Source organism: Salarias fasciatus, chromosome 16, assembly GCF_902148845.1.
Source record: "Salarias fasciatus chromosome 16, fSalaFa1.1, whole genome shotgun sequence".
Classification (NCBI taxonomy): Eukaryota; Metazoa; Chordata; class Actinopteri; order Blenniiformes; family Blenniidae; genus Salarias; species Salarias fasciatus.
Window position 1 is genome coordinate 24121152 of NC_043760.1, and position 21991 is coordinate 24143142.

The following is a 21991-nucleotide window of genomic DNA, read 5'->3' on the forward strand; positions in this document are numbered from 1 at the left end:
CAAAAGTGAAGAAGCCACCCATGGTGTAACTACAGGTCAAAAGTACAAGAAAACTAATCTCCTGATTATGAGGTTCGTCTCAACCAGTTAGTGTGAAAATGCAAATACACATCCTCATCCCCGCCCTTATTTTACAGAATGTCAAGCAATCACAAAAACAAATAGTGAAAAAGTTCTTTAAAGGGCATGTTTTTTTTGCACTTTTCCCTCCAATCTTTTGACTAAAGAAGTTGATCCAGTATTTCTACTTTGACCTTATTTTACCCAAAATTTGTTGTTATTGTTGGACCACAACAAAAACTTGATGAAGCTCCAGCTACTTTTCTCAAAAACAACCGATTAATAACTTAGCAGTGCTAATAATAAAGCAGCTGCTGAAAGGTTTGACCCCGTTCGGGGTGACGGTACCCTTTCCTCACCAGTGAAGGATTCATGAACCCACTCCACTGCTGCTAACCCTCATTTCCCTCCGAGCCCCTCTGGGCTCGTTCACGGTGCTTTGTCAAGAGGCTCGGAGTGGTCAACCGCACCGTGGAGTCAGCACCGCGTGAGAAAACAAACATTCACGAGCAAAAAGCCCTGTCATCGTCTCGGCCCACAGCGGCGACCATAATCAGCGCGCCTACTCCCAACGCTTTATTGTCTCAGTGTCACATCCAACCTGGAGGAGGCCTTCAAAAACATGGTCGCCGTTTTGTTGACAATTAGCAATTTCAGCTTCTAAAATGCAATATAAACAAGTTAGAACAATAACCGGGGGAAAAAAAAGAAAAAAAGTAGGTTCAAGTCAACAATCATGAAGCCGTCTCCACCACCACTCCCTCCGCTGATGGAGCAGCTGTTTCCCTGCAGCGCCCACTCCTCCCATCGCTGCACCCTCACACACATCCAAACAATCGTGCTGTGTTAGTGCCTCCTCTACTCGCTGATGCATTCTGTCTCCCCCCCACCCCGACTGTCCAGAGGGCTGTGTGGAGAAGCAGCCACTGGACATCTCCGTCGCACGGCAGGAAATTATCTGCAACACCAGCTGCGACTTTTGAGCCAAATAAAATGTTTTACAAGGCCAAACAATCCAGGAGAAGCCGTGAGCAGGTAGTAAAGTGCTGGTAAAGTTCAAGACTATTCTCTCTGGTGCCAGCACTGCAACTTTTTAAAGGGAGCTGGCAGCGGTGTGCATGATGACGGGGATGGGAAACACTGACCCGGCCGGCGCAGACGATCACATGACACCTGCATCTGGGACTGGGGTTAAACTTCACCGTGAGATCTTCTCACAGAGGAGAGTATTTTAACGAGTCGTATAGCAGCGGTCTGAAACGTGAAGTCTGTGCAGGACTTACCACCACCTGTGGCACCGAGTCCACCTCTGCCTCGGCTGCAGCCAGCCTCTTGTACTGCTGGGGACTCTCAATCACCAGCTCCTTCTTTGGAGTTTTGGTAGATCTTCCTTGCATTGTCAAAGGTTTCGGTGAGATACTTGCGAGCCAGATCCCAAAGACAACTTGACAGTTAGCATATCAGATGAAGAAAAGTCCTCGTTCTGGAGAAAGTCGACATTGTATTTCTCCCTCTCAGATTGTACTTCAGTCCCAGTCTAGACTGCTCTGACTGGAAGCAGAGGAATCACACCCAGGCTGAGGCCGAGGCCCCTCCCACACTCAGCTGTGCTGCCTGGGGGAGTTAAACGCCCGCTCGCCCACATGCACGCTCACAATGAAGCAACCCGACCCCGCGCTATCCACCTGCACTGTGACACGGGGTTGACAGAAGGAAAACAGAAGAGACACATTCCTCAAGTATTACAGTCTGGTCAGAGACCGTCCACGCCTTGTGTGGGACAGCTGAAATAAGAGCCGGGTTCAAATCCAGCCAGAGGAGCGAGCCCGGGTAGGCCGAGGCAACAATGAGACACTTCAAAGGCGACCGAGCAGCAATGAAACCACTTCAGTACGACGGCAAATGTGAATAAAAGAGTGGCAGCAACTCATCAGCTGGGTGTCAGGAGCGATATTTACACAACATGACCCACATTAAAGGCTGCAGAGCAAAGGGGGACATTATTCAGCCGTGTGTCAGTCCGTACGCAGTCAGTCACCGAAGTTTTTGTTCCTCGCTCGCTTCCTCTGACTGCAGCTCCGATAGCGAGCGTAATCGCAGAGTTGAGATTAGGTCCAGCTTCTGTCTCGCCGCTTGTTGATGCAACTGCTCCAGGGGCATTCCAACACAACGCAGCCCCCCGTTTACCCACCTAAGAGCTACAGATTCCTCCGGTGGGCCACCGCAGGGGAGGATGTTATCTTTTCACGCCTGCATCTCAATTTAGGGCGAGGGGGAGGCCAGCTGCACCCCTCCCGCAGTCACATGCTCCTCCGGACCCCACACAGGTACTGGCAACACGATCCTCATCAATGTCAGGCTTAATTAAATACAATATGTACAACAAAATAAAAAAATGATAGCATAAAAATAATGGATCGGAACCACTTTCAGTGATCATGAGAAGATCCCAAAAAAGTAGAAAAAGTTTATAGTGCATTTTCATCTTAAATCTTGATAATAAACTCAAGCTGAACTTGTCAGACAACTGTAATTCTGACTATCTCTGCTGAGAGTTCACTTTCAGTTCAAACTGCACGTGCTGCTGTCTTTCAACTGTTTTGCCACAACAAGTATAGTTCTTTGCAGATTTAGCCAGCATGGCTGGATGCATGCGGCGACTCGGAGTCTGTGTGAGGAGGATAAAAGTTAATCCTCCTCATCAGGTAAATGCAAAAGCCGTGGAGCTCGTCCGGGGAGACAGATCACTGACTCCAGGCTTCAGGTGCTCGAAGCTGGAAACACTGGGAGGTGCTTCCCACAAGCCTCCAAACTTTGAAAATAAATCGGACGTCAAATTTGTTATTTCAACTTTCTCTGCACTGTTTGATTGGGCGTGTATCGTAACAAGAGGTCCGAGCTTAGATGCTGGCTGCAGACAGCGTAATGTGCTGGTCGGCTTCCTGTAAACACGAACCTGGAATCGGCTTTATCGGACGTGCCTGTTTACTGGATCACACCCTCTGACTTATCTGCAGTTTCACAGACACGCCGTTTAATCCAGAGAGGCATTTTGAAATCAGAGCATCAAACTTTAAGCCAATATCCTCTCAGAAACATCAGCTTCTAAAAGTATGCACATCAATATAATCTGAACTGATAAAATGTTGGCATCATTGGTCGTTTTCTCCACATAGTCAAACAATACTCGCAGTCATGAAACCTGCTACACGTCTCTCATCTGCGCTGATACGAGGGAATTGTTGGAGATATGTTGGCATGAACCAGAGCTCACATTTTTCAGTCAGACGCCCAAATAAAATTCCATGGAAACGAATATAAACATGTTTTTTTTAGGGGGGAAAACATTGGTTTTGGTAAGAAAATCCCGCTGAAGTGTTTTTAACCTGCAGAACAAACGGCTGAGTTGGTTGAAGCAGATTTCTGAGACATTGCGGGTTTCTTCTATCACATGCTGCTCAGCATGCCAGCTCTCTGCTGCTTTTGAACCCACTGGATACAATTACAAGATTTTTTTTTTTCCGAAAACCAAGGATTTTTACATCTTTTGTACTTCTGTCCTTTTATTTTTTTGTTGTTTGTGGATTTTACTTGTTTGAAAATCTACGGTATGAGCATGTTTGCTTCCAAAATGGAGGGAGTGACTAATGCGTCAGGAATGGCAGCTCTAAACTGTGACTGCTGAAAGCCTATTTTTATTGGAAATTTATTACACAACTTACATCTAGCTGCGATCCACTTCGGGCACCACTTTGACTGGGCTTTCTGATTACATAACAAAGGCTTGATGCAACTGGAGTTGGAGCCAAAAGCAAAACAGGGTGTAGCCTGGAATGTAACAATGGGCTCCGGGACCCGCCACCCTGCGGCCTGTTTTCACTCCGTTCCTCCCGATCGCGCCGAGCCGCGAGCCGAGAAAGAGGATTTTAACGCGTGGGTAATAATGACACGGCGGTTCAACTGTTAATGCCATCACCGCTGTAGGATGTGGGACACAATGGCATCAAAAATAACAGGATGCAATCAGGAGACGAAGACGGCCGTCTGGCAGGGCAGAGCCGGGAAGCACAGAGGTCTGCGCTCGCCGTCCACCCGAGAAATGTGAAACGTATTAAGAGTTGTAATATTCCAGACTATAGGAAAAAGATGGCAACAATTTAAGGGCGACTATCGATCAACAAGCTTGAAATGCAGCTAACAGTATCGACTGGGAATAAATCTGCTCTCAGATCTGAGGGAAAATCTAACTTCTGTTGCCAGAGTGTCTTTTAAGTACACGAGCCTGAGTGCTGCAGACAATGATCTTATGAATCAGTCAGCGGCTGGGCAGCATAAACACACACACACACACACACACACACAAACACACACACACACACACACACACACACATCGGTGTCTTGATGTCTGAGAACCCCCTTAAAGCAACAGTTTAAGGAATCGGTTGAAACATTTCGAACGTAGGAAGCAATCACTGAGAAAAGTCACAGTAAGCTGTTGTTTTCCTGCTCATCCATTATATTAGTGCAAACATGAAAGAAAGCAGCCGATCCTTTTCCTTGACTAGTGACCACAGGGAGGGGTCAACATGAAGCATAAGTAGTATCGATGTCCTGTCACTGCACTTTAGGAGAGGTGGACAAAAAACAAATAAAAAAAAAAAATGGTAACACTCTACTTGAAGCCCACCTGTATAACACATTATAAGTTCTTTTATAAAGGAGAACAAGGAGACAAGAAGAACAGGAACAAGAGATAGAATGACAAGAAGAAGACAAAAGAAAAACAGATCTATAAATTGGCCGACGATCTGATCTTGTTCTAACTAATTCAATTTGAGTGTCCGGGTTATTAGAATGAAGACGACAGCATTAGACATGTAACTTCTTATGTAAACACAATGACAGATTATTTCCTAATAAGGATGAAGCACACACAGGGAGTATGACGCACTTTAATGAGAAGGAACATGCTATCATTAGTCCAGTAACCGTGCCTCATAAATTAATCGAATTTGTCAGCAATTTCAGGTTGATGACTTCCAGGAAACCGAGGGAAACGCATGAACTCGTACTTGTTCGACAGAGCAAACAAACCACAACAGGTCTAAATCAGAGGCAGCACTCCCTCAACGAGACTGGAGCAGAAGACTTTCATCTTTCACCAGGCTCCACTTTGCTGTTTTTGCTCTTTTCAACAACATTCCTCTGACGAAACGCGCTGCCTCCAGTGCTTCTGTGCGACCGCAGGGTTCAGCCGTTTCACTCAAACAACAGAAATAAACCCAGAACTCTTGAAGAAACAAAATATCAAGGTTTTCTTTCTTTCCTGTGTTAAACAAGAAGAAACAACACGGTTCGAGGCAGCTGATCTTCTGTGAAAGAGACAAAGTTCTTCAGAAGGAAGGAAAAGGCAGAGCTGCTGTAATTAGTGAGTGAAATAACAGAGCGGTAAACAGCAATAACGGGCAGTTTGGGGTCTAATGAGGAGCTTTCCAGGCAGCTTTGTGTGCGAAGGTTGGTCTATCCCAATCATCTCTGCTTTTAATTCACAGAAATAATAACCTGCTGCAATCCAGAGGAATTAAGAGGGCAGGCAAAAATGGTTTTTATCGTCCTGTGAGCAGGCTTAATGGATTAAAAAGGTGCAAACAGTTGGCACAAAGCAGAAAAGACCAAGCTCAGTTTTTAGACATTTCTGTATAAAGACAGAAAATGTCTGCAGAGAACATCAGTCACAAAGATGTTAACCCTTTCTCTCACCTTTTTATTTATTTTATTTATTTAAACTGAGCTCCTTGAAGTGACTGTATCCTCAACAATGAAATGAGTTTAATATATTATGATTTAGTAAAAGCAGTGAATACTAAAATATATGTAAACTAACTTAGAACTTTAGGAATTATATTTTTCATTTTAAAGTATTCCCAAAAGTTTCGAAAAAGGTAAGATGTTGTTTTTGTGGATTTAAACAACAGAGCTCTCTGAATTTGACAAACAACCTATTTCAGTCTAATGAAGGCTGATGGTGGTGTAGTGATTAGCACTCTCATCTCACAGCGAGAAAACACCCGGTTTGAGTCCAGGCGTGTGGGCCTCCGTCTTTGGAGTTAGCATGTTCTTCCCGGGCAAGCCTGGCTTTACTGCAGCTTCCAATAGCAGCTCATAAAAATCCATTTTGTGTTAATTGGTGAGTCTGAAGTCCTTGCAGGTGTGAATGTGAGCGATAGTCAGTTACTGATGAACGTGCCAAAGGTCGCGTTTCTCACGTCTGCTGTTTAAGAATCAAACAAATAAACTGCTTATCATACATACTATAGCAGCTGGTAGGGAAATGGTTTTATTATAATGGCGTGACCACAGTTTAGTTTACTGCACACAATTCATTACACTACAGAGAAAGACAGACGTCTCAAAATGTAATTCTAATATGATTATTAGTTCAATTATAGCATGAAATGAAAGAAAAAAACAAGAAATTTTGAATTTATTTCTACACTAATCATTATACTCCGAGGTTTTTGGATTATTTATAACCTGTATTTCAGTTGTGACGCTCCCATGGTGCAGAAAAGTGTCAAAGTCACCAGAATCCCCACACACACTCCACTATCGATTTGTAAGACTGCTGACGGAGGATTAACTGATTCTGTCTGGGTGATAAGGCCATCCCTCAGCTCAGAAAACCAGCCGTGCCCTTGACCTAATTCCCTGCTCTCTGCCGGGCCCATGCCACTCAGCTCTCTGCTGCCAGCGTGATGAACCAGCAGCAGGAAGGAGACATCGCACACACACTCACACACTCACACACACACACACGCAGTAGTAACTAAACACAAACAACAAGGAGAAGACAAGCTGGTACGGAGCAGCAGAGGCCCTGCCAAGCTCGCCGGTTCACAGATGAAGAGCAGTGATTGATTTCCAGCAGACACAGAGCTTACTGTCACCCCCGTCCCCCCAACCCCCCCTCCTCTGTGCACGGAGGCTTTAACCCATGCAGTGCTTAGCACGAGGCAGCATCCATCCCTCCTACTGCCCTACTTTTTATACTGTTAACGCTCACTTATACACACTCACATGGCTGGGATGAGGACAGAGAGAGCTGTTGCTGCCGGGGATGCAGATATGGATCTGCGAGATATGAAGAAAGCCGGAATAAGCGCCTGTGAAATGCAGCTCTGTCCATATTTACCGAGGAGAAAACGCTGCACTCAGATGACCTGCAAATGCATATTCTAATGTTACTGTCTGAATCATTTAGAATGTTTATATCATGTGATTTAAAGGCTTTAATGCAGCAAACCGGGGGAAGCAGAGCAGCACCATTACCGTGTTTTTCCAACAGAATAAAAAGCACATCATTAAGGTGGGCCTTCAAGTATTGATCACATGATCAATACAGAAAGGAACCAAACATCTGCAAGTCTAAACTACACAAATTTGGCACATATATGTTTTTCTTGTGCATTTCACGAGCTGAGAAAATGGATATCAGTTTTTATAAAATCTATTAAGTCTCATAAATAATTTCATAACCTTTAAGCATTATGGAAAGTCTAATTGAACAGATAAAAAAAATCAGGGAATTACACTTTTCATCAATCTAAAAAGAGGTTTTCCATTCAGATCCAGCTTTTTAATGTGTAGTTTTGGCCTGAAACAACTGAAGAAAGCATGAATAATTGATAGAGATTGATGATAAAATCATTGTGTATTTATGCTGTTTCTCTCTTTTTTAAGTGAAGCAAGATAAAATCTGTTTTGACCAAAAATAAAAAAATAAGCCTGGGGGTAAAACTGAAGAAAAAACAAAACTCAATCATTCAAGCTGAAATGATACAACAAATCTTTTAAAAGACAAACATTGTTTTGTTCATTTGGCTGCCAAGAACTAAGCTACTGTATGTATCAGGAAGCACACACACACACACACACACACACACACACACAGACACACAAAAACACACCTTCAGCACTCTGGGTGTTGGAAACGCACGCGACTCCCTCCGACTCAGCGCCCGCTCAGCCTCGGACGGCCCCGTGGGCTCGGCTGCCTCTTTGCAGATGTAACCGCTGCAGTTCCTCTCCAGGACGGTCCGCAGCCCGTCCAGCACCACGGTGCTGGTGGTGCACCCCATCCCTCCAGGTCAGGAGAGCCCCCCGGTGACCCGGCTGCCTCCGTCCGCCCCCGCCGCTCCTCCCCGCTCCATGATCCCACTCTGACCTGCAAAATCCACACCTTGCTCACCCGGGGAGCGAGCCTCCGGGAGCAGATCCGAAACGCATCGAGGAGTCTCCTAACTGTAATTCCACGCCGGAACAGACTTTGCTTGCAGGAATCCCTCAGTCAGCAGTGGAGATACAGTCAGTGAGTGAGTGAGGGAGCGAGGTAGAGCGAGGACCGAGGGAATGAGGGGGGGGATGAAGGATGCTGCGCGAGCTTTGCTGCAGCCAATGCTGAGTGTCGGAGCAACGCAGGCTCACACGAGCATCTGTCTCATTTATTCACTCACTCACTTGTTCTCCCTCTGAAGCCGCTAGGAATTTCCAAAATCTTCCTTATCTCTCTTTGTTGCCCCTTTTCTCATTTGCATACTGAAAAGAATTAACCCATTTTTTTGCACCGTGAAGGCTGGCTCCTTGAGGGAGCCAGATGAGTAATTGTGAAATAAATGGGTTACACTAAAGGCAGACTCTCATATCCAGAGGGAGAGTCTGATGCCACGGTCAGGCAAACAGCAATATGGCTGAATGCTTATTTAGTTCATATGAAAAGCCTGAACGGACGGAGCGCTCGCCGTTTGATATTTCAGCATGAAGAAAATACAAATACTCTATATTATAATACACAGTCACCAACAACCTGCTTAATAATTAATACAATAAAACACTATTAATCTGATGCAGTTGCAATAAAATAAACGCTGCAGCTTTCCGTCCTGTTTTGGAAAAACCCAGTGACCTGAATCAAGCCTTTAAGAAATCTGTTGACAAAAACACCAAGAACATGGGAGGATTTAAACCTTTCGGGCCAAGACATCAAAAAGCGAGCCCTTCTTCTCCCCCCTACAAAAGATTAGCTGCACTTGATCACAAGCTGCCCCCACTGCCAAGTACACGAATCTATTCGGCGCGGAATGACAAAATCTGAAAACACACGGGCGTCTGGAGATGCCAAGGGATGATTCATGTGCAAGAAGGAACAACCTTTGATTAAAATGTCTCTGGACTGATCAGGAGCACCGAGAAAAAAGGCTGCAAAGCGGAGAATGTGAATCTTAAAGGTTGAAATGTTGAAAGACAGCTGTAAAATCACTTCTCTGCTTGTCTCTGCAGTTTGGGTTTCCACATTTTTTTTGAAAGACACTCACGCCTGTCTGCCGGGGTTGCTCACGTTTCACATCTCGATTTTGGAGGGGGGCGAAGAAGACAATGAAACAAGGACATGCTGGCTTTGGTTTATTCATCCCCGTCTGCTGCTTCCCTGCAGGTCTGGAAAACACCTTCACTTCAGTGTAAAAAAAAAAAAACAACAAAAAAACTAATTGAAGCAGAGGTTATAGTTACAGAAAATACAAAAATCCCTCCCTGAGCAAGCATGTGTTATATTTTGTTCTGTCAGATATTATCACTGTGTGAAAATGGTAACCCTGTTTAAAGATAAATTTGCATGTAAACTAGATTCACGCAAATTACCACCAACAAACAAGTCTGGAGAAAGTGAACCTCTCCCTTACATCACGGCGCTCGCTCGCTCGCCTTCCCACTCGCGGCTGTGTTAATATTTCAGTAGAGCTTGACACACTGAACTACATTCGAGTGCAGGAGGAGACGGGCTGCAGGGGGAAGAGGCTGAGCCCACGCTGAAGGGGAATCAGGCAGAGAGAGCGAGAGAGGAAAGGACGGAGGGAAAGACCAGACTGCGACTGTCTGCAGTGATCTGCTGGGAAATACATCTCCTCTTTTAGTTCATCCTTTCTCTTGCTTTTCTAAAGGGGGATTTTAGGCTTACTGTGTGGTATAAGAAGAAGAAATCTGGTGTAAAACTGGTAAATTTATGACAAATCTATTGCTGTGAGAGGATGCAGCGAATGTTTTGCTTTAAGTTGCACTAATTCTGGATGGTTTTTGACCTCATATTTATTTTCCTCCATTATTATTATTGAGGACCGACATAGAAATAATCCATGAATTTGCTCAAACAAACAGCAGACACTGTTTCAAGTGTCACAGCTGGTAAATCTTGTCCTCGGAGGACACAGATTCTTCTTGTGCATGTGGCGACACGTCTAGAAAAATATACTGAAGCATGACTGACAGCGCTGCTGCGCCTGCAGTGTGCAGACTCTCCATAGCCTTAAGACCTAACCTGCAGATCCAGTGATGCTTATATGCATCAAATCATTGAGCACCATGATTCCAATGGCTTGTAATGTGAATGTGCTCTGATTTCCAAAGGAACTAATAATAAGCTGAAGGATTTAAGAAATAAACCAGATCAGGTGATCAAAAACAACAGAACGAACTCTTGTTTTTCGTCACTGAAGCAAAGTCACAATCGTCACTGTGCCTGTTGACAAGTACGGGATGAACATCCATGAAGATACTGTATTTACTCCTTTATCACAAGGGATTAAAGCACACAGGAATGTGCGATTGCAGCTGAAAAAAATCCCTCCTGTTTGTCAAGGTAGAAATATCTATACAGTAGTCTTCACAGATTTTCAATTATCTTTTATTTAAACTGAACAACACTCTTAAAACATCAATGCTCACCAGAAGAGTGAAATATGTAATTGATAGTATTCTGACAAAACCTGTGGATAAACTCTAAAGTGACCAGTGAGGACTCAAATGTCAGTATACATTTTTGTCACTTAAATAAAAAACGTATTGTCAAAATTTTGTTCAAAACTGCTTGTGTGCTTAAAGCTGCAGCAGTTCAGCGTTCAGCATTTTCTTGAATGCAAAAACAGTAAATAAAGAAAATATTGTAAGCAGTAATTATTCAGTTTTGTATCACCAAAAACCATCTCATTCGAAAAAAAAAAAAGGAAAGGTTACACACAAAAAGTTGTGAAGCTGTCAGTGTATTTCATGCATGACAGATGTAAAAAGACAGATGGTGAACCTAGAAGCACGACATTCCTCATTTATGGCCCTTTAAAAGAGGAATTGTCCCCTTGAAGAACCTACATTTTCAGTAAAGGACTGTTCTCTGCTCTTTTACCTAAAGAAGTTGATAAACACTCAACGAAAAAAGACACTTGCATGAGAAAAGATCTCTAGGAGTTTGAAGCTCGCTCTCTCACCCAAACGTCCCACAGCTCAAACTGAGCTGAAGTTTCGGTAACACTTTACTTGAAGCACCCGGTGTAACACATTATAGGTAGTTATAAACACTCATAAATGATAACAATGCTTTATAACCCACTATACAGCATAGAATTAGGGTTAGGTCCTGGCATTGTGATCATTTATGAGTGTTTATAACTATAGCTACACAGTGCTATAATGCTTTATAAATGTACTTATAATGTGTTATACCGGGTGCTTCAAGTAAAGTGTTACCGAAGTTTCTTCTGCTCGGTTCAGGGGTCCATGTACTTTTTCACCCTCTGCTCGTTGACCGGTGTGAGTTTGTGCACTGTGTTGTGCCGGTGGAGTGTGCAAAGCGCTTTAAGGGGAGATGAATTATTAAGGCGAGACGGGGGGGCTGCTGAGTCATTAGGTGTGGTGGTAGTGTTTCTCTTTCTCTACCGCTCTGGTGTCAAGCTGCTCCGTCCGCAACAAACCTCAGAAGAAACGCTGCAGGAAAGTTAAAATACCAATACCAAAACACACATAGCAGCCTCTTTCCAGAGTCCGCTCGCAGCTGGAGCACGTCTGTACAGTGACAAATGCAGTGGCCCTTCAGCCTCCAGCAGAACACAGTTGGACTGAATCAGCCGCACTAAATCAGGCTCGGAGCTCCTGTCAGGGCTGCAGATTTGGCACGGAAGGGTATTGAAGTGCGCTGGGGCACAGAGCGGGTCTGTGTGTGGACGGTGGAGTGTGGACATCCTCAGTGGGAAGTCAGACCTCTGCTATACAGCGCCGCTCAAATCTGTGGCAGCTGCAGGGGAGATAAGAGCCGGGCTGAAGCTCTGCTGGCGGAGTGGATCTTCATGGATTACTGCTGCTGTTTCAACACGGCTCTGGACGTTCCAGCAGGCCACACTTCCTGGGATTGATCAACATTTTGTATTTTATGGTTTTATTTATTTATTTTATATTCCCAGTGCAGCTGTGGGTCATTGTTATGACTGGGAAGTCTCTCAATCCTAATGCTGGTTCATTTCTGCATCATGCTCTGTATAAAACAAGCAAGACTCCCAAACTCCACACAGAAAGACCCACCCGGTACTTAACCTCGGACTTTCTTTCTGCGTTTCGAGAGTTCTAACCACTGTGCCACAACCCTAACAGCTGCTGCGTGTGGACACTTATCAGCGGCCTGCAGTAACCTTCCAAATAACACCACTTGTACTAATACAGCAATTTCAAGCTGTTAGCAGCAAGTGCTGGGTGGAGCCACATTCAAAACATCAAAGGCTGCACATGTGGACGAGGAAAGGTCATCTGGCGTTTTCCCTTTCACACGAAAGAGTGGACGATCCCACACTCCGCACAGGCATGTCCCTGCATGGCTCTGAGGAACAGAGCGGAGTTCAGGAAGACCTGGCATTGCATCTGAAGAGCCTCTCGGGGCAAAGGTCAAGACTACAGCTGGCCGTGTTTCCTTGGCCAGGGCCGGCCTAGCGGCTCTGCCGGGAGAAGTGTGTTGTTGTGAGTGTGCCCGTCCTGCAGGAGGTCACGGTGTGGCGGACCGCACTGACATCACCCACACATCCAGCAGGACGGGGCAAATAAAACAAAGTGGCTCCCAGCTGGAACCCTCAAGGGACTCCAAAAAGGAAGTGGCTGTTTCCTGCTGATGTGTGTGTAAACTCTGTCATAACAAAGCCACTTCTCGCTGCCCACCGGCCTTCAGACTTGGACAAAACTTATTAACACTAGACCTTTGGGGAAAGTGTGTAAAAACTCACACTGACCTCATCTTAAGTTCATCAACGCGAATGGAAATATAACAATAAATACTGAAGGAGCACAGACCCAGCAGCGCCTTCAGCCAGTCAGGCTTTTAGCTGAAAATGCGCGATGTTGAGTAAACATTAAAATCAGGTTTTATTTTTCAGGGGGTTTTTTTCTTGATAGTTGTGGACTCTGCCCTCCAGTTACACACACGTGGGTGGGCTACAAAGATAGGCTCGGAATCTCAATAATCCAAATGCTTCACATTTTAGATGCCTAGTTTACATTACAACTCCTAAAATACTCAACACAACTGAAAACAGCTCAGACTCAGACCGCTGTCTGCTCATGTGTTCGTCTACTTCATGTCCATACAAGACGGATAAAGCCTGAGACTCTCGTTGACCTGACGTTGACACGCAGGTTATCTTCACCCTCTTGAAAAAAAAAAAAAAAAAAAAAAATCACACAAGACAAATACAACACAGCCACATCCCTTCCCCTCGGTATTTTCAGACAGTTTATTTATCCCTGGAGAAGAAAATGACCCATTTTCCTGAGGGGTACCACTTCCTCAACTTTGTAGTGGAGCGACAAGGAGCAGAATAAGTATATGCTGCTACCCCCACACACACTCACACACACACACACACACACACACACACACACACACACACACACACACACACACCGGTGGATCTGCAGTGAGATTGCTCGGCGGAGCATTAATATCTGCTTTAAATCCAGCACGGTCCTTCCATTGCTCCTGTTTGCTGCAGTAGCAGGAGAGACTGAAGACGAGCCAAACCCTGAAGGCCAACAGTCACACCGTTCGCTCTTCCAACTGTGGTTTGGCTTCAGAAAACATTCCTTTAAAAATACACAACAACGATCATGAAGCATATTTACAGTTACTTCTGGTTAAAAAAAAAAGAAGTATTTTTGTCTTTTCAATCAAAACAATAAATGAGGCATGTCACACCAGCATTATAGATTATTACTGTGTTATACTGATTTCATTCCTCACAAATATATATATATATATATATATATATATAAAAATATATATATATATATATATATATATATATATATATATATATATATATATATATATATATATATTTCAGATTTACTTTATATTTGTCCACCTGTGCGTCTCTACAAACAGAAAACATTTAAAAACTCTTCAGTAGCAGAAGGTATAGATTCTTCAATATCAGCAGATATATGATGTTACTGCCACCTACAGGCCAGAGGTGAAACTACACTCAAAACACACCTAAACATATTTTACTATCACATACATGAGAGGTCACAAAACTGATCATACTATTTAAGTTTAGTTACAGAAGATACACACACTGATAGGATCCACTGAGTTTTATCACTGCCTTACCAAGACCTTTTATGGAGAAGGACATTTAAAAAAAAAAAAAACCTGTTGTATTCACAGCTTTGAAATAGACTGAAAGCACTGTAATACTTTCACTGAATACTAGACATGTTTAAAATCAAAATCTCATGTTTTGTGCAGAGCAAATCATGTCCGCTGATATCGTCATCGGCCGTTCCAGCAAACGCGGTGACTGTGATTACTGTAAACGTTTCTGTCTGGGTCAGCGGCCAGCGCCAGGTGTGAAGGAGATGCTGGAGGAAATACTGTCATCGTGATCAGGCTCTGACACGCAGAGTGGAAACTAAAAGCCGACGGATCCTGAAACAAGCCCACACTGGCCTGATGTGAGGCCGTCGCAGGCAGAAACGGCTCCACTCAAAGTCATGACTGCTCGTCTGGTGTTTTCCAAAAACTCTCCTAATCGCTGATTCACAACAGTTGTAATTTCCCTCCCTGCGCCGACAGTTTTACACTGCAGAGGATTTTTGTTGTCATCACATTTAAAATCTGAAACAAATGAGCAACACGTTGGAGGATACTCAATACTTGAATTGTTTGAATAATGTTTTCAGGCAATCCATTTTCATTATTATAGGAATGTCTTCGTTGCGAATGCAATTTCAGTCTTCCAATCCAATTCGTCTTTTTTATTAAGCACTTTTAGACGACTAAAGGGCGCCAAAGCACTGCAGAAAGTAAATAACACAATAAAACCTTAAAAGACTAATAAAATAAGCAATATAAATTTAAAAAGCACAAAGAATATCAAAAAAATTAGGAGCATCAGTGTCTTACATGGTGTTAAAAGCCAAGGACGTGAGTTTTAAGGCTTGATTTAGAAAGAGATATCACCTTAATGGATTATTTCTGAAAGAAAATTCAGGTTGAAAAAGTCATCATGCCAAGTTCTCACTAATGATTAACATGTAGTTTACCTATCAGTTTATGACACTTTCAGGGAAAACAACTGAAATTAATGATTAATTCCGGGTCTTTGTTCCCTGTTTGGAGAAGCTAAAGGATGATGTCCTCACACAACCTTAAGTCTTGTCTGACAGATGGACGGCACCGAGACTTATATCCCATGACGAAAGCCAGTTAGACTGAGCAGATTAAAGAGGAGCTTCCTCACTTTCAACACTTGGCGTGCCGCGAAGATGCAAAACACTGTACAGAAACACAGCTTTATGTCAAATAATGTGTTACGTGAGGCAAAGCAGGAATAATCGATATGAAGATGTAAACAAAGAAATTATAGTGAGGAGAAAGATTGATTGTAGTGAGGAAAAAAAAAAAAAACAACCTTTGCAGCTATTAACCAGAAGTAATGTTAACTATGTGTCAAAGATGATGGCCATCTCTGACAGTCTGGAGCTGTTTAAAGCCCCGGAGCAGCAGGAAGATGTTGTGTGGATGATGTTAGAGTTGAGGGAACCTTTCAGGATCGGCTAATCTGAGTTGGCTCTTTGTTTGTAATTAGTGGAAATCCTCCTGAGCCTGGTTCAGTGAGCAATCCTGACAATCAAGGGAAGCAGGGGATGGAGGAGGACATGATGCATGTCCGTGCACCTGCACCGCTAAAGTGGCAGTGGATTTACTGGAGCTATAATACACGCTACAAGGCAGGGCTGCAATAAAAGTCAGCTGCTGCAAGAATCTGTCACCTGACACCCATGCAACCTAAAATTCATCCTGTGTGAGAGATCGCATACAGTATATATTGGTATTTTCCAAACATTAATCACATACCGTTGATTGAAATGTAAGGCAAGTTATGAATTACCAAAAAGCCTGAATATCTGAAGTGAAAATCGTGCTTGCACATTTTTTCCCTAGAAGTCAGCCATCCTGGATGTCTTGGTCCCTCCAGCATGAACCGAATCAGCTGATCCTAAATATTTCAGTGAGGTTAGTGTTACTGTTGAAGGATCATCACATCTTCTCCACTCTGACAGTCGTCTCTGTTAAAGTTCCACCGTGTTATTCTGAAGGAGAGTTTCGCTGCAGAATGTGAAGATATGTTTTTTCATTTGGTCCAAAACTTCATGCCAATCAGAGAGCAGGACTTCATTTGGTTTGAATCTCTGTTATAATAACTTTTCATCACGGTTTTTCTGTGTTTTTCTGTCTCTGTGGTGCTGTGGAAACCTCTCCAGGGTGTAAACCGCCTTCAGCCTCATTCATCTGGGATCAGTTTCAGTCCCTCATACCCTTAAGATGGATCAAAGGGGAATTCTAATATGCAAAACCTGAGATCAATTATGTTTCACTGAAGTCATATTTGTTAAATGGACTGTTGGTGATTCCTTCCAGATTATAAGTGTGATGAAATATCTGAACAGAAAATAAACAAGTTACTCTGCAACGTGACTCAGAGCTGAACACTCCAGCAAGGTTTATGTCAGATGACGGATGGATGAATATTTATTACTTTATCAGCACCATGTTGAAATGTTTTTTTGTTGTTCTTTAGAATTCAACATTTGGGTTTGAATTCCTTCCTGTTGCTGCTGTAGCTACAGATTATTTTTGCCACCTGAACCAAGCTGTGTCTCAATGCCCCCTCCCTCCTTTCCTGACAGAGGAAACGTTTTGTGACACACATGCATGTTTTACAATCGCTGGAGTGAGAAAATGGAAATAGCTGTGCCATTTGTCACATGGCCAGCATGTTGACGAACCCCGTCCCCCCCCCCAGAGTCTCCTCCTGCAGCCACGCAGCTCAGCAGGACCCTCATGAGAAAAGAAACCTCATTATTTGCTCCTCTGTTGTTAGCATTTTGGGAGATTTCGCCTCCCTCGTGGATCATGCTAATAGCACGATGAGCGGTTCGGCTGCTAAGCAACTCCAATGGATTGGCATTTTTGCGAGTCTGGAGAAACTCACTCGGGAAAGCGAGCGTCAAGAAATGGAAAGTTGGATAATGGCTGCAAAACTGCAGTTAAATGAGAATCCAATATCTGATCTTTCTTCAGTTTGTGAGAAAAGTCCAACCTCTCAATCAGATTTATCACAATCCTTCATGAGTGGTGGGGATTGTCGTCAATGGCCTTGAAAGATTAAGAAAGGGAAACTGAGCTGTTGATCATGTGATCCTGCATGCTGGTGTAGGGACACATTATAAATCACAGGTTACTATAAACAAGCTGGTTGCTATTATGAAATTGCAACATAATTAGAAAAACTAATGTTTACCTGAGTATGGTAAACTCTTGTTTACTAGAAGAAATGTTGAACTAACTCAGTAAGCCTGATAGTTCAGAGCAGACTGACTAAAGGTGAGAGCTGTCACATTCACACCTACGGGCAATTTAGGGCCACCAATGAACCCAAAGGCATGTTTTGCAGTGTTGGACAAAACCTGCATGTGCACAGAAAGAACATGCAAACTCCGCTCAGAAACTTCTGTGAAGTGAGAGTTGCCTTTCAGCTGGAATTAATGAATTAAATCAGTCCTTATCCTGAAAAAAACAGCGTCGACAGCTCGGTTCGTGTATCACAGCAACACTACAAAAACACAACAATGTTTTTACATCTTAATGAGAGACACTTCAAAATAAAGCTCATTTCTAAATACATAGTTCTTTTTCTGAATAGTCAAAGTAACTCAGAACTTAGTAACTAGGAACATTAATTTCCAAAAACTTGCATAAGGCTGTTAATGACGCACACCGCCAGACATGGTTTCTTTCTCACAGCCCAACTGAAGAGCCTGAAGAGCAGCTCTGTCACAAACAAGCGTGATCAGGAGCAGACCTTCAGGCGCACCGCCACGCTGCTGCTCCATAAACACCGCGCCGCGAACTTTATTTATCCATCCTAGCGAGCGACAAGCCTGGCGAACACTCAGGACGATCTGCCTTCCCAGTGCTAACTCTCTGGAAAACAAACAGGGAACAAAACAAAAGCAAAGCCTCGAGGAGAAGCCTGTTCTGACTGTACGCACCAGCTTTGACAGAAAAGCCTAACAGAGGTTCCTGAAGTCACATGATTCAGACCACAGAAGACATTCATTTATGTCTACCAGCTATTGTGTTTTCCTCCCTCTGAGTTTTGTGGATGTCAGCTGATAAAACAGCAGAAGTAAAGGTCCTAAATCGCAGTAAACCAGTCACTCACAACAGAACTCATTTGTTTATTGTGGGCAGCAAGTGCAGAGTTGAGCTTTCAAAGAAAGAAAGGAGCTCAGTGTTTTGTGTGGATTTTTTATGAATGGGAAACTCATTGAAATTCATTTTACATCGGGAAGCTTGTCTAAACTGTGAACTGAAAGTCCTCGGGCTGAAGACAGAATCAGCTCCACACTTCCATGATTGAAATAGAGCACTGAATGTTACTGTAACCCCACCACGAGTAACAGATTACAGTTATACTTCCAATTGTTGATGTTTATGTGAAACCTCCCTCCTCTCGTGATCTGTATTGTGAACATTTCAGACTGAATCTGAATAGTCATTTCACTGAGAGCAAACACAGATTGCAAATAATAAACATGTGCTGGAAACACTCATTTGTCTCGATTCCTCGGTTTTATCTAAATACTTACAAAAGTGCATCAGGTGTTGCACCTCTTTAACTGAATAAGACAAAGAAGTTTCTCACTGTTGTGTTTTCAGTGGAAGGTTCTGCCTTTTCTGCATGCAAAACATAAATGAAAATCAAAATGCTGGCCACAAATCCTGCCCTGGAAACACCCTGTCCCTTGCCCCACCCTCATAGGTTGGTCCCCACCCCCTGCCCCCCCTGCCCCCCTCCCTCCCCTCTGGCCTACAGTGTGTCAGAGTGAGGAATGCCAGCTATGCAGCCAGCTTGGTGAAAAGTCATTATAGTTTATCCCCTCTGGCTGTGGCAGGTCTCATCCGCACAGCGTGCATGAGTCTGATCGCTGAGAACAGCAGAGATTTCAGCCCGAGTTTAATTAATCCAGCGGCGTGCGGCGTGGGAACAGAGGGACCCGCTGCTGGCAAAGGGTTAACTCGTCTGAGCCTCAGCCGATTCGTGATGCTGTTGCACACGTGCTGCTTTGGAGCTCCAGGTGCATTCAGACTTGGAGGGAAATTCCAGATGAGCATTAGTGTCAGCTTTCACTTTCATCTTTGTTGATAACAGTCAGGCAGAAACGATCTCCGACACAGAACAAACGAAGCCCTTACAGTGACTTCAACTCCACATACAACAGAAAATATAACCTTAAATTTATCTACAACAGCAGACGATATCACAAAAGGAAATGCTGAAGCTAGAAAGTGTTTTCTATTTATAGATCATCCCCGTTATCCTAGTCTCAATGCAGGAAAGTGGCTTTTGCATTGGCTAATTGTGGGCTAATCCACCCCCCACTGTGATACGCCACATCCGACAGCAGCTGATCCTGGAGCGATCCGCATGGTGAGCATGAATGGGAGGTCAGCGACCACGACGAGGCCATGTCAGAGGAGCCAGAGGGGCAGATATGGCGATCAGAGCAGATTAACCTACTGAGAGCGGGCCGCCTGCTTTTGAGCAGCACTCATAGGGGGGATGGACAAAGACGTGGGATAGAGTAAATGTTTTCTTTTCGTACAGCGATTTATAATTACACCTTTAAAGATGGCTGATATTTCATCTCACTATTTAGACGTCCATCCCATTATTTCACAGTTTTATTTCACTGTCAGCACTTTTATTGCCACAGAAAAGCTACTAAAAGCCCACAATAAACTCTAAGTGCTCGTCGCTGCAGGACAGTCAGAGTGAATAATAATAAACATGGACAAGCATTTCACAGCTAGAAATACAAACATCTCCCTCAAGAGCAGGTACATTCAAAGTGGATAAAGTTAATTATTATGGTGCCACACAGAACAAAGAATACATGAAGGCTTCTGGGAGTTTTACATTATTTTCCTGCAAACAACTTTGATATGAAAGTTGCAAAACAAAAAACGGCATCAACTGGGTGGAAAAAAAGGATTATAAAACAAGGTTATTCCCTCCCATCTCTGCTCAGCCATGTAAGTTACAGTGAAAGAGCAGAGATGCATTACTCTCCCAGATAAATCAAGGATGCAAACGCTCCTCGCAAATCACATCCATGCCCTTAAAAGGAAATATGCAAGTCATCGGTCTGCTCTTTCTAAACATCTCTGCATCAGCCAAGAGGATGCGTTGTTCAGTAACCAGTCTAGAGTGTTTCTGCTGCTTTTCAGGCCTTAATCCAATGAGCTTAATCTGTAGGCTGGTGCACGTGTGCAGAGCAACAATTTGGCCTGCAGGCCTTTTGGCTTGACCAGTTCCCACCTCGTGGTCGGCTCGCTCGTAAAACTGCTGGCAGGGATCGCAGTGCCCACCTGATACACTACTGCTCTCATTCGCTCAGGCTTGAGTGGGCGGGGCCATGAAAAGACCTGCTTGTTATTGCACCGTTCATGTGAATGTGAATGAATCTGTGTCAGGAAATCAAACCCTAAACGCTAAATCAGTGTAGTACAGCATGATCACTGGCGTTTCACTGAACTGATTACTTTTTGCTCTGCGTGAAATCAGCAGAACTGCTGACGGACTCAGGTGTTTGCAGAACCTGCTGTTTTAGTGGTTTCTATTTCAATAAAGTCAGTCATATAAAAGAGATCTGACGTTATCATTAGCCAGTATTCACAGCACCTTTGGTACATTCCTGGCCTTAAGTAAACATTGGCTTATCTTTGTAGGTGCTTGTTACAGCAACACTTCCCTATAACAGCTATGTGCACATTATTAGGTCAGGCCAGGTTGTTTACTTACTTTCTACTCTTGGTAAATTATAAAGTAACTGTAATCACATTTTAGTACCATGCACATAAGAAAACACCTTTAGCATTTTTACATATGAGAAGCTGTAGAACAGCTTTGAGAAAAGAGGAATGAGGAAATCTGATTTGCAGTGCCGTGATTGACAAAAAGCCACGTCCTGGATACGCACGTCGTAAATGAGACTGTGTGTTTGTGTGACATGCAAACTGCAATTTGTTGTGGCTCCTCATTAGATCAAAGCTGATGGCACCAGTGTTATCAGTTTACACAGGAAGGCAAACTGGATTAGCTGCATGGTGATCAGTGTGGCGTGGCGCCTTTTATCTCCACCAGTTGAAATACGGTGTGTGTCCCCTGCAGCCGGAAAAATAGCAACAGTAACGGTTCAAAAGATGGAGGCAAAGCGGCACTCCGCTTGTTAAACTGTTGATGAAAATGTGCAGCAATCATGGCTCCATAACAGGATGGAGGCTGGATTAAGATAGACTGCCATAACAGTCTGCGACCACCCGGCAGCTCCTTTCTTCCACACTAATCTTCCATTTCGCTGGATAAGAGCGGGAGAATCAAACAACCTGTCAGAGTCACCAAGGCAGCCAGACTCCCTCAAAACAAACCGCACCTCAGCAGCAAAGCATGACTGGACAAACAGGCCAAAACACCAAACTTCAGCTCGAAGGCATC

At 43.7% G+C, this 21991-nt stretch overlaps 1 protein-coding gene across 5 annotated transcripts in view; it reads right to left on the minus strand.

Moving 5' to 3' along the window:
* The window catches only part of LOC115402819 (dedicator of cytokinesis protein 9), a 66434-nt gene that overhangs the window by 37525 nt on the left and 6918 nt on the right, over nucleotides 1-21991 (minus strand). For 2 of the 5 annotated variants that reach the window (XM_030111391.1, XM_030111388.1), the window contains exon 1: nucleotides 1344-1590. The exons of 2 other annotated variants lie outside the window; for them this stretch is intronic. In XM_030111391.1, the coding sequence (XP_029967251.1) occupies nucleotides 1344-1457 (114 nt within the window). In that variant the 5' untranslated portion in view covers nucleotides 1458-1590. Of the gene's footprint in view, nucleotides 1-1343; nucleotides 1591-8029; nucleotides 8201-21991 lie in introns of those variants that run through there. One more of the 5 variants, XM_030111387.1, reaches the window with a different exon arrangement.